Source organism: Nelumbo lutea, chromosome 5 (assembly GCF_056320005.1).
Source record: "Nelumbo lutea isolate HS-2025 chromosome 5, American lotus-T2T, whole genome shotgun sequence".
Classification (NCBI taxonomy): domain Eukaryota; kingdom Viridiplantae; phylum Streptophyta; class Magnoliopsida; order Proteales; family Nelumbonaceae; genus Nelumbo; species Nelumbo lutea.
This window is the reverse complement of record NC_142688.1, coordinates 25,598,419-25,616,886: the sequence shown is the minus strand read 5'-3', so window position 1 is coordinate 25,616,886 and position 18,468 is coordinate 25,598,419. Positions and strand designations below refer to the sequence as shown.

Below are 18,468 nucleotides of genomic sequence, written 5' to 3'. Positions count from 1 at the left end.
ATCCTAAGGGTTTATTAACATCAAAGTGAAAAAAAAATTAAAGTTCGATACCCTATCATGATTACGAGATCTTAATTAACATTTGTCAAAAGTTACCAAACAATTCTTAGTTACAAGGACTTAAATAACATTTCAATTACACAAAGCTAAAGGCCATAATGTTATCAAACTCTCGCCAGATGTAGAATTAGTCACGTTATTGGATCACAAGACAAACAATTCAACCATTTAGTTCGATTCATGTAAATAAATTAAACTACAAAAAATAAATTATAAATTATAAAATAATGCTAGATTTATCATTTTAAGGATATTTTACATCAACACAGCATAATTATTAATATTACAGGTTAATTATAACATTATCCAAAAGATAAAATCTAAAACCACTAATTAACCTATTAAGATGATATTTATGAAAGATTAAAAAATTAATATGGCTTTTTTAAGAAGTGATGAACAAAGCCAAAAGATATAGCATCAACTCAGCATGATCAGGTCCTAAATGGCAATCTGAATGAATGGCATTCGCTCACTTGGAGAGTTGGAGTTGGTGTGAAACAGATCATATTGGCGTCAACTACTATTTCCATCATCAACTGTAAATTGCAATATATATAACACGATCATTTGGGCAACAGACAATGTTGTATCTTAAAATTAAATATCCTCTATCTTTCATTAATTACGTTACAAACTCATGACATAAAAGCAGAGAGAGAGGTTACCATAAATGAAACAAGATAGTTTGATCAAGATCAGAATTCCCGCCGAAATTTTTTCTGTAATAAATATGAAAAAGAATTTATTGGATGATGTTTGTATTGGGGAGATTTTCTCCCTGGTCATGTACAAAAGTAAATTTATATATGCAATTATGCATTGGAGTGGCAAAGTAGATGCTTGATTTGCAAATTGAGTTGAAGAAATCGATTCAATGTCAATGTGCTTTCCCTGCAGGCTGCAGCTTTGAGCATAATCTTCCCATTCTCTGTAAAACCGACCGAGAAAGGGTGAATGCTAGTCCTTTCTCCATTCACCAGCTTTGAATGTATCCTTTTCCCACTTGTTTGTAAAACAGTACTTCGGTTAATTTAGACTTGCAATCTGGCGATGTTGCAGCAGAGAATGTCAACCAAGGTACAAATCTGTTAATTCTCTTGATTGACCTCTTCAATTAATTTGAGGCTCCTGCATTCCGATCCTCTCATGTTCACTAGCCACTCAAACGAGAAGTGAGGTCGAGAAATTGATCTTCTTTGCAAGGAATTGTAAGACCACCCATTGGATGGTTGAACCCAAACTCCTCCTCTGCCTGACTTAATAAATCTTGGAAGGAAGGGTTGGTTAAGTAAGATATTGGAACAATGAACCTCTTCTTTTGAGCCTGATCACCAACATAGACTGCAAAATGTCCCTTGGGAACATTAGCGGTTGGTGCAGAAGGTAAAAGAGAACGTCGGAGAAGGGCTTTTGCAAGAACCATCCCTGGCAATCGGATACCCATGGCTTCTGAGGAGGTAACTTGAAAAGGAAAAGAGCGACCGACGAAAATGGATATCGAAGTTTGCTTCAACTCGGAATTTCAGAGGGAGGTCTAAAGGCTAGACTTGAAATTAAAGATGGATCGATGCACTTCCTTTGGGAGTAAGGGTAGATATATATACACAACACGCTATGTAATGTGGCCCAAAACTAATCACCTACACAAATGAATGAATATTGACTAGTTAGACAGACTTAGATGATGGATATACCAAATTCTGAACACGCTTCATGAAATCACATGGGCTTGCCCTGTATAACTCTTTGCCAGCACATCACGATGATGCACTGCAAGTCCCACTTGACCACTTGAGTAAACATTGATATGACTTATGAGGCACAAATGGGTCTGTCTCGAGGGACCACCATGCATCTTCAAGGATCGCATGGCTTTGCCTTGTAACCAATGGGTCCATTTAGGTCGGTTCAAGACCCACCTCATCAAAAACATAACTACTATATGCATGTTATCCCCACCTCATGCATCCATCAATGCATCAACAATGTAGCTACTACATATCTCTCTCTCTCTCTCTCTCTAATTATCCACCAGGCACCAACCCATGGTGCAGACTGCACCATGCAAGTGGTCGCTAGCTACAACATACACCTGACAACGTAATATGATATCCATGTGATGGTGTTGGACTGTTGGTGTACGAATAACTATTAGTGTACTGTAAAAGAAGATTCAAGTTAATTTGGGCCCTACTGCCTGAGACTGAAAGGGCTTCAAAACCAAACTTGAGAGTTGAGAGGGAAATCAAACAATAATTTATGACTGGGATTTGTGGCAATGCATCAACCTAACAGAGTAACATGCAATTAATATTTCTTCTAGTTTCCTCAACTTGTATTCACTATTTATCACAGACCAGTTGGTTGAGTGCTTCTCCGACACAAGGACCTACATCATATATATATGGACATAGGTATTTAAGCATCGACAATCCCGCCCTGCAAATTTCTTACACCTTTATCATATCTTTCTTTAATTTCTCAAATTCGATATCTTTGTTCCTTGTAACCATGGCCGTGGAAAAACAGTTGTGTTGCAGTTCTAGTTCATTTGTTATCTTCCTTTCACTAGTTGCTGATCTCTTCCAAAGCCGTTTTTCCTCTATGCCGAGGAGAACCTGGAGAAGTTTCTGATTCCGACGCCCTACTCATTACAAACACAGCTCGATCGAAGAGGAATTTGAGTCCCATATATGACGTCCACTCAGTTTTTATTGTTATCAAAAACTGATTCATGCCGTTGTCAGTATATCTCTAGGCCTACATATTGTGTTTCTGTTAGGAAGAGCTAGAGCTACAAGCAGTTCATGCATGATTCAGCTGCTATGACTCAAGAAAGAGAAGAGTTTCGGTTTTATATATCCACCATTCACCGGCGGCAGCATCCTTCTCCAAATTTTGAAAACATAGATACCACTCCATACGTGGTGAATATGCCAAACGACAATCGAAAACCAGGCCAGTTCATCAATAGACCAATATCTGTTGCGGACTTTACCCGACCCTAAGAAAAACTACATGGGTCTGAGGATGATTGATACGGATCTTACAGCGGATATGATGACGAAACAACTCACCCAACCAGCATATGAAAAATTAATTCAACAAGTTTGCAACCGTGGTACAGCATCCCAACTGCGGAAGAGTATTGTAAGTACAACCTTTCACTCATTCAGCAATAAGTCTAATATGTCAAAGTAGATTTCTATTACAAAGCAATTTGATTTTCTCACTAGTCTCTTTTGTTATCTCAACTTGAACTTATCATGTCGCAACCGAGGAATAAACATTGGCAGCACAAAGACACGAAAACGCACCCCTAACACAACACACTTCTCAGGTTTATTCACTTCCATGAGAATCCAAGAGAAGTTAAACGTCCAGTTCTGCTAGAGACATCCACATTTTAGACCAAACCAAACAAAGATGGCTTCTTTGCCTTGGACATAATGAATGACAGGCCTCAAAGCATTGCCTCTTAAAATACCGAATGGGCTTTTGTTACAATAAAGGCCCATTATCAGCCAACCAGTTCTTTCTAGGCTGTGCTCGGTCCTATTTTTTGCCCAACTCAAAGCCAATTCCTTTTGTGCCATACATCTCTCTCTGAACTCTGAAGAGAGGAGTTGTTGGGACTTTAAGCATGACACGGTGGAATCTCATGAGGGCCAATTGAGTCTTTCTTGTCCATAAGGGCCTAACCCAGTAATTTATTGAAGGGATATATCTATGACGAACCTGGTTATGGTTAATTGGGACAACAACGTGGTTTTCCCATTTCTTAGGATTAGTCATATTCCTACAACTCACACCATTATACAATGCTTGATCAATTGTACGGGACTTCTTTTTTTTTTTTTTTTTGAAGATGAATGTAAAAAATTTTATAAAAGAAAAAAGATGATTAACAATGGGTATAAACAGAATCACCCTGAGCCAAAACAAAGACCCCAACAAAATCAAATCACCGAGACTCAACCTAAACATAATCAACCCCAACAAAGGCATCTTACTCTTATCCTCAGCCAAACAAACACAACATACCTTATGGTGCACCAAATCCATTTAAATTGCAGAAACTTTGGAGCAGCAATGCTTTAATTTTTTGCTCTGTTAGAAATGAATAAAAAATTCCTTTGCAAGAGTCGGAACCATGATTGTCAGTCCTATTTTCAAGTTAGTAAGAAAGTTTAAAGGGTATTGTGAAGGATGAAGCCGGAACATTTTTTTTTCAGAAAATTTTCCAAAAACTAGATGTAGAGGCAAAATAAATGAGAATGAACATGAATACATGAATTCTGTGGGACATGATACCACTTCCCTTTTAGCCACTAGAGTTAATGACATATAATTCCGTGATGATATGGTTAAAGAAAGAAGAAGAGAACATATTTAAATTGTTTCAAGGTTCTGAAATTGCATAAAGCCCAAGATTATGCCAGCTAGGAGCCTGACCTTTTCTGTGAAGAGTTGGAAGGAATTGGTCTCATAATTTTCTTATCAATATCATGGTTTTACTTTGATCTATAATGGTGGTAATGAAGCTCTTAGAAGCTTTAAATCCTCCAGGGAACATTAAGGAGAATCTATCCATTATTAGCCAAGCAGGCCCTTGGCCAACGTACTGAAAGTTTAGATCTCGGCTATTTGGAACGAAGGATGCAAGGCTGGTCCAAGTTCATTGATTTATGCCAGTGATAACCGGTAAACAACACTTTTTGAACCTTTTCTTCCCAATATGCTTATCAATGTCCTTTCTCGTAGTTCCATGCATGCATGTTCCTAAGGGTATGACTCAGTGGATTCATTCAATCACGGGAAACTTATAATAAGAGAAAAAGAAGATCAAGAAGCATTGTATACTTAGTTCGAATTTCAGAATTCGAAACCTTACAGATGTTAAGACAATCCTAAGAATTAAGGAAAATGGGGTGGCAAGTCCCATCCATCCACATATATTCCTGCCATATGCGACGAAGGAATCTTGGGTTCTTTTTAAGCAACTGTGAATTACAATCTCAATTGGGAGAGGCTGAAGCTTGAATGAGACTTTGATCAAATGGTTGGTGGGTAAAAGAGTTTTATGTTTGATGGTTCGCTAATGGTTGGTGGGTAGAAGAAGAATGTTGACCGACTCGTTGGAATCATTCCTCGCAAGCACAACCTTGCCTACTGCATCACTTACATCAAGTATGTATCTCTATGATGGTGAAGATAGAAGGGTATTAGAAGCTGATTTTTTAAGTCCCTTTTTCTGTAGAATCCTATTGGCAAGTGTTTAGACAAAGGTCAATCATCTATCTAGTTGGAAAAGGATGTAGTTTAGAAAAATCCCAATCAAGATTCTGAACTTTGTTTGGAAGGCTAGGCATTGAGCTTTGAAGTGAGGAATTCTCTTAACAGCATTGGCATTAAGCATTGAAGCTAGCACTCAAATGCATTTGTTGCGTAGACAGATTAATGTGGATTGAAATGAAGGTTAAGGTCACCTTTTGTGCTAAGGTGCAAGAACAATTAATAGTGGTTTTTATCTCAAGAGTCAAGTATGCTCTAAGGTCATCCCCAATCAAAATATACAGGGCATTAAACTCATGGTTATGGATCAGAAAGCATCATTTAAAAATCAATTCTTTAGCATAAGAAGATTCCAGTCATCAGGCCTTGGCTATCCTGGAATGTGGCATTTGGCATAAATGTGGAAAAGCATAGCTGACTTCTCAAATTGTTACTGTAAAGGTTTTTTAAATGAACGGTTGATCTTTTTATCTTATTTTGGCCTAGAATGGATGCAATGTGCATGGAAGGAATAGAAATGGAATGTACAAACCCCTTTAAGGTAAATGGCAAAGATGTTTGGAGGAAGGTAATAGCAATGGTATGTGCAGAATGCTGAAAAACAGCCCATGCTGTTCTTTTTCAAACAGCCAATGTCTTTTCCCTAGAACTAGTAATTAAGCACATGGCAAGTGAGAATTTTTTCTTCATATTAATTACTTAAATTTTAGATATATCATAGTTAAGATAGAAATTGAAAATTAACAAAAATAACAACATGATTAAAAATAAACTTAAATGCTTGTAGAAAATAACAATTATTATTATTATTATTATTATTAAAATCCGTATTCCATTTCTATCATTAACAAAAAAAACTTTTATTTTAACAATCATTTTTATTTAATATGATGAATATATAACATTAGAAATGTTCTCAAATATTTTTGACAAAATTCTGTATATTTTCATTTTTTCTATTCTATCTTTTTCTAAAATATTTATTATTCAATTATGACAACATCAGCTTTTTTGAAAAATTGGACATTGACACACATAAGAAAATAGCTTTGCTTTTGGATTAGTTTTAAATTAAGGAAAATTATAGTCAAAACCAGTTGTACATTTAAAATTAGTATATAGGTTGGTCCAAAAACCAACAAAACACTGACAACTAGCTCTACATTTCAAATTATAGAACCCCCCACCATGTCATCAGAGGCTTATGTGGCTACTGCCAACATGGGATTCTTAATCAATGTTGAACACAAAAAAAAAAGCTTGTACCGAAATTGCCTTTTAACATTGGGTGATTGGAAAAGAAGAAAATGGATTTTAGTATCTCTCTCTCTCACAATCTCCCTCCCACTCTTTCACTCTCATAGTCGTCTCTCCCTGCTCAACAACTATGTTGTTTGAAAATTAATAAAAATGGTTTTAGTTTTTGTATTTACGTTCTCTTGATCAATTTCTCTCATTCTCTCTCTACCTATCATTCTCTCTCAATCTCTCTCATTTTCTTTCTCAATTGATCTCCCCTTCTCCCTTAATTTTTATTGTTCTCCCTCAATTTCTCTCACACTCCCTCTCTCGTTCTTTTTTTATTTTCTTACACGATTATATGATATTAAGCATACCATATAAAAGAACATGAGACCAACTTGGTATGGTTCAAAAATCATTACACCAATTTGATAAAAATTCACAAGAAACTTTTGGCTATGAAAATTACAGAAACTTAATAGAAATTTATAACTTGATTGTAAAAGTGGTTGGCCCATTTCGTTCTTTTATATGTTCTGATTAATATTGTAAAAGTTTGTAAGAAAAAATAAAGAAAAAGAATGAGAGAGAGAATAAGAAAAAAACTGAGGGAAAACGATAGAGATTGAAGGAAATGAGATATTGACCAAGAGGGAGAGTGTAGGAGAAGAATGAGAGAGATTGAGAGAGAAAAAAAAAAAAAGAAAGAGAGAGAGAATGGGATAGAAACAAAGTTTTTGATTTGGCTATAGATCGAAGTTGAGAGAGTGGGAGAGACAAAGGGAGAAGGAGATCGAGAGATGATTGTGATTGTGAGAGAGAAGGGAGGGAGGTCGAGAGACAAAAGAAGTGGGAAAGAAATTAAAAACCTATTTTCGGTATAGGCTTTTTACTGTGTCCAACATGGATTAAGAGTCTCATGTTGGTAAGAGCCACGTAAACCTCCGATGACATGGCTGGAGTTTTTATAATTTGAAATGTAGAGTTGGTTGTCAAAGTTTTGTTGGTTTCTATACCAACCTACAACCCAATTTTAAATGTACAACCGGAATTGACTATAATTTTCCCTTTAAATTATATATTTCATTTACATTATATAAATAATTTTTACTTATCACACTTAATTTTTATGTGTCGATGATGTCATTTGACCCAAACCACTAACCCACTATCCAAAAAGAAAAATATTTTGATTTCTAGGTTGGCATTAAATTTTGTATTACATTTCTATCATTGGTAAAATTATTTCTTATGTATAATAATTATTTTTGTTCAATATAATGAATGCATATCATTAGAGACGTACCCAATATTTTATTTTTTATAAATATATAACATTAGATATGTTTCCAAAATTTTCTCTATATTTTTATTTTTGTATTCTTTGTATTTTCTATATTTTAAAATTTTATTATTTGACTGTAACATCATTTCATTTCTAGGTAAACTTTAAATTTGGCAGTCCTTTTTCATCATTAATAAAAATACTTCTTAGATTTTATACTTATTTATTTTAATTTTTTATTATTTAATTATGAAATTATTTATTAATCTATTTGACCCCAAATGGTCAAATTGCTTGCCCACCACCGGGAGGGAAGAAAATGGTTTTGTTTTCAAATGAGTTATCAAAATATTTATTTTTATACTATTGAAATTAATATTGTGGATTTGATTACAAGATTTTAATGGTGAGAAAAATATATCTTAAATATATAATTTAATCAAAGAATAGGAAAACATTTTTATTTCTAATTGGTTTTAAATTTTACATTCCACTTCCATCATTAGTAAAAAATCATTTCTTAATTATCATACTTATTATTGTTTAATATGTATGTTAAAAATATTCCCAATTTTTTCATTTTATCTATTTTTTTATTTTATTATTTAATCATGGCAACATTGATGAAAAAGACTATTCTTTTATGTAGATTTTAAGAAGTAAAAGTTTTTATATTATTGGAATAATTAATTTACTAAGTATGGATTTAATTAATAGAACTTAATGATGAGAAGAAATAAAAATGAATTAAATATATGATTCAATGAACATGAATGCAAGTTAACAACTTAAATGTTGGATTTAATGAGAGAATTGAAAGCATTGAATATCTTAAAATTATCTCTTTTCAACTCATTTAATATCAATAACCTACTACCCTATTTGTGTTATTTTTTATCAATAAATTTAAATATTGAGGGACAGATTGTCCTCAAAAAATTCCAGAAGTATTCTTGAAGCCATTTGTACATTTTGAAATAGTATAGATATAGATATAGATATACCATTAAACAATGCTTAATTTCCTCAGCTGAAGGAAATCACTTATACTGCACCAAATCCTTTTCTTTATTCAAGTTGCATAGCTTAGAGGTGATTGTGAAGAATGAAACAGAAACTTTTTCAGTTTTTTGGCAATGGTTACGACAAACTAGATTTAGATCAGGGCAATCGAAATCAATATATCAGATGTACCTACATGGCTAATAAATTAGTATCCAAACTCAAATTGGATTTCATCTGTCGGATTTTGCCTTCGATTGGAATCAGATATTATATATTATTAATAAATTAAATTAAAAATAATCAAAATATTATATTTTTAGGAATAAAAAGAATCATAAATGGCAGATATTTTATTGATAAGATAAAGTAATAATGGCTTTAGTTAGACTTCAAATTATGAGCCTTTGATGAAAATATGATATTTATTGTTTTTTCTCAATAAAAATAGGATATTTAAACAGCTTTATCGATTTTATATAGTCATCCAATATAATCAGATTCGAATCAAAATTGGATTTGAATATTGGGGTAGATTAGAAATACAAATGCAGTTTGATTAAATCAAACGGCCCTAGTGGAACGTAAACACCTTGGGTAGACATACACTGGAACTGCTGAAGTGTGGCGAAGAGCTTTGGTTATTGCGTAAAATTAAGAGAGAGAGAGAGAGAGAGAGTGTAGGAAAAAGAGAAACGGAAACAAAACGATAAGGGAATAGACTAATGGTTTTGTGGGAATAGATGGGTTGGAAGCCACGTTAATCCAATTCAATATTGTCTAATTTTCTCAAAACTTAAAGCAAAATCTATAAAATTTAGAGGGTACTGGACATCAGAAAAGAGGAAAGTGGATAATGGGCTGAGTGGAGGATAGCTAGGTTCAAACTTTTTGACTCAATTGTTCCTTTGATGACCGACGAAAGAGGATAGACTTATTGCCCCATTCAGAATTGATAGGTACGTACATTAAGTCCACAAATGGCTCGTATTGTGGCCATCCTAAACAACCTTAGACCAAACATTTCCAACTCACAAATCACAATCAAGGGGCGATTTCTTATCCGTCCAGTCAAGTTGGGTTGTAGACTCTTGGCTAGCTGTTTACCAAATTCCAAGTGATTGGGCATTTAATGGCTATTTTCGTCTTCTCAGTCTAACCGTCTCATTAGAGAAATGAATGGGCATTCCTTGTCCCTATCAATACCTAATTAACTAAAATAAGGACAACGGATCTGGAGGCAAAGCCATGCGAACCTTCATGACTTGTGTCCCTAATCATGACCCACCCAAACCCCTCTTCACCACTCGTTCAATATTTGATAGGGATTATTTGCCTTCTGATCATTGCTTCTTCTAGTATATATATACTAATTAAGTCGTCCCATATACAATCTCACCTTCTAATTAAGTCCTCATAAATCACAGCCTCTCTATTCTTAAAAGATAATTTGTTCTTAGATGTGCAAACTCTTTCTGACTTCACCCTACGTACGTAGAAGCCATGGATATCCGTTTGCCTGCTGCTTTGTCTCATGCTAAGATGATGCTTCGACGCTCTTTTCTGATTGCAATTCAATCTGTTTCAGCGGTGGCATTGGATGTTCCTAAAGGCCACTTGGCGGTGTATGCTGGAGAGGCTCATCAGAAGAAGCGGTTTGTGATTCCCATATCATATTTGAACCATCCTTCTTTCCAAGATTTGTTAAGTCAGGCCGAAAAGGAGTTGGGATTCGATCATCCAATGGGTGCTCTCGAGGATGCCTTCCTTGAATAGTTTATGAGAAATCATCAAATTAATTTTGTAAAGCAATTATTCAGTTGAAATAGCATTTTTGTCCAAGAGTTGAGGAGGGAAGAGAAGCTCCTTATCCTCCCTGAAAATTAATTATACAAAAGATTTTTTTGTTTTTATCCCTTTGAGTTCTAAACTAAAGATTTCTTTTCTAACTATTTTCTTATTTTTTTAGTTTTTAATTCTAACTTTCTATATTCTTGATATTGAAAATGGCTATAAGAAAAAGTACGTACGGAAACCAAAAAGCTCTTTAGAGCTAAGTCTCGCGGTGAAAGGCTGTGCTACAAATAAACCCAATGACATAAAACTTACGCTGTAATTCTTCCATACATGGGATGCAAGATTTTATTGTAAGGAACAGGGATCCGTAAAACCAGAGCCCCACCCCACCCTGCCTTCAATGGGACAAGTTTTCCCTATTTCTGTTCAGGGATTTCCCCTATGTGGGATCCATTGAATAAATTACAATGTAAGATAAATCAACCGGCAGTTGACGACTTGAGGCTTAGTATCCTAATTAAAGAGATACATCACTCCTGGACTTAGCTAGTTACGGATTTGGTAAAAATCAAAAACAAAGTGGGAGAAGTTAGCTAGGGACTCGGATATATACTGGGATTTCACATAATTTTGGGGAAAATCATGAATTACTCCTCCGAACTGACCAAGCCCACTTACACACTATCAAAGTAGTAAAGCTTCATCAGCCTTTATCTATTATCTATGATAATAAATAATCTTAAGGGTTTATTAACATCATAGGGACAAAAAAAAGTTCGATAACACTCCTTGCTTACAAGATCTTAACTAACATTTGTCAAAAATTACCAAATAATTCTTAATTAACATTTCAATTACACAAAGCTGATTAAAGGCCATAACGTTGTCAAACTCTCTCCAGATGTAGTGTTAGTCATGTTACTGGATCACAATAAGACAAACAATTCAACCATTCGGTTCGATTCATGTAAATATAACTAAAAAAAATAAAAAATATAAAATAATGTTAGATTTATCACTTTAAGGATATTTTACATCAACACAACATAATAATTAATATTAAAGGTGTTGCTGTTTAGGGTGGGCTGAGGATAATAATGTAAATCCGTTTTCAAGTCGAGGGCAGACTGATGAGTCCAAGAGGTCCGTTGTAACTGAGGGCTGATAAATCAGACAGGTAGAGAGAGAGAATGTCAAAAGCCCCAAGTACTGGCCTAAGGCAGAGACTCTAACGGTCAAGTTAGTATGAGTGTGGCGAGAGGTGGACATGGCCTAAGGTTAAGATGCTTAAAAGAAGACACGAGAGGCAAGGACATTCTTAGCAATAAGGAATCTAGATGCTCACCTTGGGGGTTCACCCCCTATTTATACTTGAGACGGCATAAAGGTAGATGGACATGGATGGCTAGAATGCGGTCCGGCCATGAGGGCACGTGTGCGGCCGCGCTATTGGCCTTGCATCGCATGCCAGCCTCTTCTCTGCATACACTCTCATTGGATCCTCTCTGCGCACCGCCTTCCGCCACGCACGTGCATGCCATTAGCCCGAGCTTTAAGCCCCTACATCAAAAGGTTAAGTATAACATTATCCAAAAGATAAAATCTAGAACCATTAATTAGCCTATTAAGACAATATTTATGAAAGATTAAATATGGCATTTTTAAGAAGTGATGAACAAAGCCAAAAGATATAGCATCTAATCGGCACTTTCAGGTCCTAAATGGCAATCTGAATGAATGGCATTTGCTCACATGGAGAGTTGGAGTTGGTGTGAAACAGATCATATTGGCGTCAATTACTATTTCCATCATCAACTGTAAATTGCAATATATATATAACTCGATCATTTGGGCAACAGACAATGTTGTATCGTAAAAATTAAATATCCTCTATCTTTCGTTAATTACGTTACAAACTCAGAATTCACGCCGAAAATTTTTCGGTAGTAAATATGAAAAAGAATTTATTGAATGATGTTTGTATTGGGGAGATTTTCTCCCTGGTCATGTTCAAAAGTAAATTTATATATGCATTGGAGTGGCAAAGTAGATGCTTAATTTGCAAATTGATCGAGTTGAAGAGATTGATCCAAACTCCTCCTCTGCCTGACCTAATAAATCTTGGAAGGAAGGGTTGGTTAAGTAAGATATTGGAACAATGAACCTCTTCTTTTGAGCCTGATCACCAACATAGACTGCAAAATGTCCCTTGGGAACATTAGCGGTTGGTGCAGAAGGTAAAAGAGAACGTCGGAGAAGGGCTTTTGCAAGAACCATCCCTGGCAATCGGATACCCATGGCTTCTGAGGAGGTAACTTGAAAAGGAAAAGAGCGACCGACGAAAATGGATATCGAAGCTTGCTTCAGCTCCGAATTTCAGAGGGAGGTAAATGCTAGACTGCTTGAAAGATGGGTGCACTTCCTTTCGGAGTATGGGTAGATGTATATAGACAGCACGCTGTGTAATGTGGCCCAAAACTAACCACCTACACAAATGAATGAATATTGACTAGTTAGACAGACTTAGATGATGAATATACCAAATTCTGAACACGCCTCATGGGTTTGCCTCGTATAACTCTTTGCCATCACATCACGATGCACCGCAAATCTCCCACTTGACCACTTGAGTAAACATTGAAATGAGTAGTGGGGATCGAACTGATTGTATTGTAATTATTTGTAAATGCTTTCGTGACTGGCACAAATGGGGTTGGTCTGTCTCGATCCAGGGACCACCATCTTCGAGGATCACATCACATGGCTTTGCCATGGGTATTACATGTACTACATCTCCTCCCCCCCTCTCTCTCTCTCTCTAATTATCGACCAGGCACTAACCCATGGTGCAGACTGCAGAGGCACCAAGTGGTCGCTGACTACAACATACACTTGACAACGTAATATGATATCTATGTGATGGTGTTGGACTGTTGGTGTGCGAATAACTATTAGTGTACTGTAAAAGAAGATTCAAGTTAATTTGGGCCTACTGCCTGAGACTGAAAGGACTTCAAAACCAACTTGAGAGTGAAATTAATCAAAGAAGAATTTATGACTGGTATTTGTATTGTGACAACAACAGATGAATGCATCAACCTAACAGAGTAACATGCAATTAATATTTCTTGTAGTTTCCTCAACTTGTATTCACCATTTATCACAGACCAGTTGGTTGAGTGCTTCTCCGACACAAGGACATCATATATGGAAATAGGTATTTAAGCATCGGCAATCCCGCCCTGCAAATTTCTTACACCTTTATCATATCTTGCTTTAATTTCTCAAATTCGTTATCTTGTTCCATGTAACCAAGGCTGTGGAAAAACAGCTTTTCTCAGTTCTAGTTCATTTGTTATCTTCTTTTCACTAGTTGATCTTATCTCTTCCAGAGCCGTTTTTCCTCTATGTCGAGAACCAGGAGCAGTTTCTGGTTCCGACGTTCATTACAAACACAGGTCGATCAAGGAGGAATTTGAATCCCACGACCATTCATTTTTTATTGTATCAAAAACTGATTCATGCCGTTATTAGTATATCTCTAGGCCTATATATTGTGTTTCTGTTAGGAAGAGCTAGAGCTACAAGCAGTTCATTATTTAGATGTCACGTTTGTTGCTATGACTCAGGAAAGAAAAGAGTCTCGGTTTTATCACCATCCACCGGTGGCAGCATCCTTCTCCAAAATTTGAAAACATAGATACCAGACCATACGTTGTGAATATGCCAAACAACAATCGAAAATCCAGTTCAATAGACCAATATCTGTTGCGGACTTTACCCGATACTAAAAAAAACTACATGGGTCTGAGGATGATATGGTTCTCACAGCGGATATGATGATGAAACAACTCACCAACCAGAACATCTTAGAGCCTTGCTACCACCTAAATTCAACAAGCTATATGAAGTTTGCAACAGTTGTACAGCATACCAACTGTGGAAGAGTATTGTAAGTACAACCTTTCACTGATTCAGCAATAATTAAGTCTAATATGTCAAAGTAGATTTCTATTAGAAAGCAAATTGATTTTCTCTCCTCTCTTTTGTTATCTCAACTTTAACTTATCATGTGGCAACCAACGAATAAATCTTGAAAACCAATAAAATTGGTTGTACATTTAAAATTAGGCTATAGATTGGTTCAAAAACCAACAAAACACCGACAATTAGTTCTACATTTCAAAGTATAAAATCCCCTGTCATGTCATCAGAGGCTTATGTGGCTATTGCCAACATAGGACTTTTAATCCATGTTGAACACAAAAAAAATCTTATACCAAAATTGCCCTTTAATGCTGGGCAATTGAAAAATAAAAAAAGAAGGGCTTGAAGTATCTCTCTCACAATCTCCCTTCCACTCTTTCACTCTCATAATCGTCTCTCCCTGCTCAACAACTGTGTGATTTGAAAATTAATAAAAATGGTTTTAGTTTTTGTATTTGCATTCTCTCTATCAAATTTTCTCATTCTCTCTCTACCTATTGCTCTCCCTCAATCTCTCTCATTTTCTTTCTCAATTGATCTCCCCTTCTCCCTTAATTTCTATCGTTCTCCCTCAGTTTCTCTCCCACTCCCTCTCTTGTTCTTTTTTATTTTCTTACACACTTATATGATATTAAGCATACCATATAAAAGAACATGAGACCAACTTGGTATGGTTCAAAAATTATTACACCAGTTTGATAAAAATTCACAATAAACTTTTGGCTACAAAACTTACACAAACTTGATAGAAATTTATAACTTAATTGTACATGTAGTTGGCCCCTTTCATTCATTTATATGGTCTGATTAATATTGTAAAAGTTTGTAAGACAAATAAAGAAAAAGAATGAGAGAGGGAATTAGAGAAATACTGAGGGTGAACGATAGAGATTGAGGGAGAAGGAGATATTGACCAAGAGGGAGAGTACGGGAGAAGAATGAGAGAAATTGAGAGAGAAAGAAATAAAGAAAGAAAGAGAGATAGATAGATAGATAGATATATAGATAGAGAGAGAGAGAGATGAAGGGGAGAGAGAGAGAGAGAGAGATAGAGAGAGAATGTGATAGAAACAAAGGTTTTGATTTGGCTATAGATCAAGGTTGAGAGAGTGGGAGAGACAAACGGAGAAGGAGACCGAGAGATGATTGTGATTGTGAGAGAAAAGGGAGGGAGTGGGAAAGAAATTAAAAACCTATTTTTGGTATAGGCTTTTTACTGTGTCCAACATGGATTAAGAATCCCATGTTGGCAACAGTCACATAAGCCTTTAAATACTTGGATGGAGTTTTTATAATTTGAAATGTAGAGTTGGTTGTCAGAGTTTTGTTGGTTTCTAGACCAACCTGTAACCTAATTTTAAATGTACAACCGAATTTTGCTATAATTTTCCCTTTGCATTATATAAATAATTTTTACTTATCACACTTAATTTTTGTTTATCCATGATGTCATTTGACCCAAACCACTAACCCACTACCCAAAAAGAAAAATAATTTGATTTCTAGGTTGACATGAAATTTTGTATTACATTTCTATCATTGATAAAATTATTTTCTTACACATAATACTTATTTTTGTTCAATATAATGAATGCATAATATTTGAGACACACCTTTTATAAATATATAACATTATATATGTTTCCAAAATTTTCTCTATTTTTTATTTTTGTATTCTTTGTATTTTCTATTTTTAAAAATTTTGATTATAACACGCATCATTTCATTTTTAGGTAGACTTTAAATTTGGAATTCCATTTGCATCATTAATAAAAATACTTTTTACATTTCATACTTATTTATTTTAATTTGTTATTATTTAATTATAAAATTATTTATTAATCCATTTGACCCCAAATGGTCGAATTGCTTGCCCACCACCGGGAGGGAAGAAAATGGTTTTGTTTTCAAATTATTTTTCAAAATATTTATTTTTATACTATTAAAATTAATATTGTGGATTTGGTTTCAAGAATTTAATGGTGAGAAAAATATATCTTAAATATATGATTTAATAAGAGAATATGAAAATATTTTTATTTCCAATTGGCTTTAAACTTTACATTCCATTTCCATCATTAATAAAAAACATTTCTTATTTATCATACTTATTGTTGTTTAATATGTATGTTAAAAATGTTCCCAATTTTTTCATTTTATCTATTTTTATCTTATTATTTAATCATGGCAACATGGATTGACCCATTTGACCCAAAATTGTTTAATTTCTTACCACCAGCTAGATGAAAACACTATTCTTTTAAGGATTATAGTTGCTAAGGGCAATTTTTGGGCCCTAATATCAATAAAAGTAATATTTTTAATATAATTTTTAAAATATGATAATATTTTTATAAAAATATCATACAAGGGCAAAAACATTGTTCATCTTCTCCCTCTTGCAAACTATTCATCAACGCCGCCGCCGACGATTTTTGGTAACACCTCCACCCATGGCTTGAACCCCTTCAGCGGTCCATATATTCTTGAGAAATTCGTCCATCTTCATGGAGCCAAAATCCTTTCCAAGGCCACCCATGGTGTTCTGGAACTCATCGAAGGTTAACGAGTAGATGGAAGGCTGTCTGGCCAACAAGGAATTTCCTGACAGTCTTCCAGTGGTGGTACATCACCAGCGTTCTTGAAGTTCATCTGAGATTCCTTTCAATAAATAGAATTAACCAATACTGTTAACTAACAGATCTCATATATCCACCGAGCTAAGAGAGATCGAGTGGAACCACTAATACTCTGTTTCTCTCTTGTATCATGTGAGTTGAAATCCAAACTTCAGAGAAGCAGGAAATTCACAGATGATTTAGAATGAAATTCAATGTTCGGATCCAAGAGGAACTTCAAAAATTAAAAGAAAAAAAGAAACTCAAAATTATATTTTTTTGTGATCTTTGTCATTATCTGATTGTCTCAGTGTTTTACAACCATAACCTCACAACTCCGCCAGAAATCGTTTCTAATACGAAACTATCAAATACAATTTTTAGGAAAAATACACACGAAAAAAAAAATCCTAAACTTATACAATTCTACTACTCAATTCAACTAACCATGCGAAAAAAAAAAAAAGTAACAACAAAAATGAACTAATTGAAGCGAAAAAGTCCAGGAAAAGAAGCAAAACATGAAGAATCAAACAACAAAACGGCAACACAGGTTGAAAACTCAAAAAAAAAACAAGAAAAATCTTTTCCAATTTCACAAAAACAAACTTATAATTCGTTTTGGTTTTGCACAGCGTTTCGCATGAAAAAGGAATAAAAAGCGAGAGAGAGGAAAAAAAAAAGAAAAAAAAAAAAAAGCAAAGCAAAACAATAATGATGCTGTGACGGAGCAAACTCTTACTGGTTTTTCGATTCCTCTCTTTCTTTTTACGTGTTGTTGTGAGTGTAATTTTGCTTCTCCTCTCTACCTTGATCGACAAGTGTCGCCTATAGGACTTCCACAGGTCGGCATGTAAAGGATCCAACTTCCTTTATAAAGAAAGTGCCCAAAAGTTGTCGGAAGCGGGCGGAGACAGCAGAAGTAGACGAAGGTGTTGTCGGAAGTTACCGGAAGCGACGGCGCCAATGAATAGTTTATAAGAGGAAGAAGATGAATAGTATTTTTTGCCTTTATATGATATTTTTTAAAAAAGTTATCTTATTTTAAAATTTATATTAAGAGTATTAATTTTATTGATATTTTATCATTTTTTTTTATGTAGATTTTAAAAGTATAAGTTTTTATGTTATTAGAATTATTAATTTATTAAGTATGTATTTAATTAATGAAACTTCATG

The 18,468-nt window shown here is 34.7% G+C and overlaps 1 protein-coding gene and 1 long non-coding RNA gene across 7 annotated transcripts; one reads left to right on the top strand and one right to left on the bottom strand.

The window, feature by feature from the left end:
- Positions 1-244: 244 nt before the first annotated feature.
- On the bottom strand, positions 245-18,271 carry LOC148851134 (auxin-responsive protein SAUR21-like). 6 transcript variants are annotated; one of them, XR_016099161.1, is made up of 4 exons: positions 12,849-13,166; positions 12,030-12,244; positions 729-782; positions 245-599 (listed from the first exon to the last, which is right to left on the bottom strand). XR_016099161.1 is itself a non-coding variant. In XM_088944445.1 (3 exons), exon 3 carries the CDS (start codon positions 1,505-1,507, stop codon positions 1,217-1,219), a length of 291 nt encoding a protein of 96 aa, XP_088800571.1. In that variant the 5' UTR covers positions 1,508-1,703; positions 12,030-12,244; positions 18,032-18,271; the 3' UTR covers positions 777-1,216. The 6 variants fall into 6 exon arrangements, 2 of the variants coding, with proteins under 2 accessions (XP_088800571.1, XP_088800572.1); XM_088944445.1 differs by lacking the exons at positions 245-599; positions 12,849-13,166 and adding an exon at positions 18,032-18,271 and having other exon boundaries at positions 777-1,703; XM_088944446.1 differs by lacking the exons at positions 245-599; positions 12,849-13,166 and adding an exon at positions 12,437-12,598 and having other exon boundaries at positions 777-1,703.
- On the top strand, positions 13,786-14,724 carry LOC148851135 (uncharacterized). The gene is made up of 2 exons (XR_016099165.1): positions 13,786-13,901; positions 14,314-14,724. It is a non-coding gene; the product is annotated as an uncharacterized LOC148851135 (long non-coding RNA).
- Positions 18,272-18,468: the final 197 nt, after the last annotated feature.

What these genes read in the sequence shown, in the direction of transcription:
- LOC148851134 (XM_088944445.1), bottom strand. Translation starts at nt 1,507, where the DNA reads ATGGGTATCCGATTGCCAGGGATGGTTCTTGCAAAAGCCCTTCTCCGA.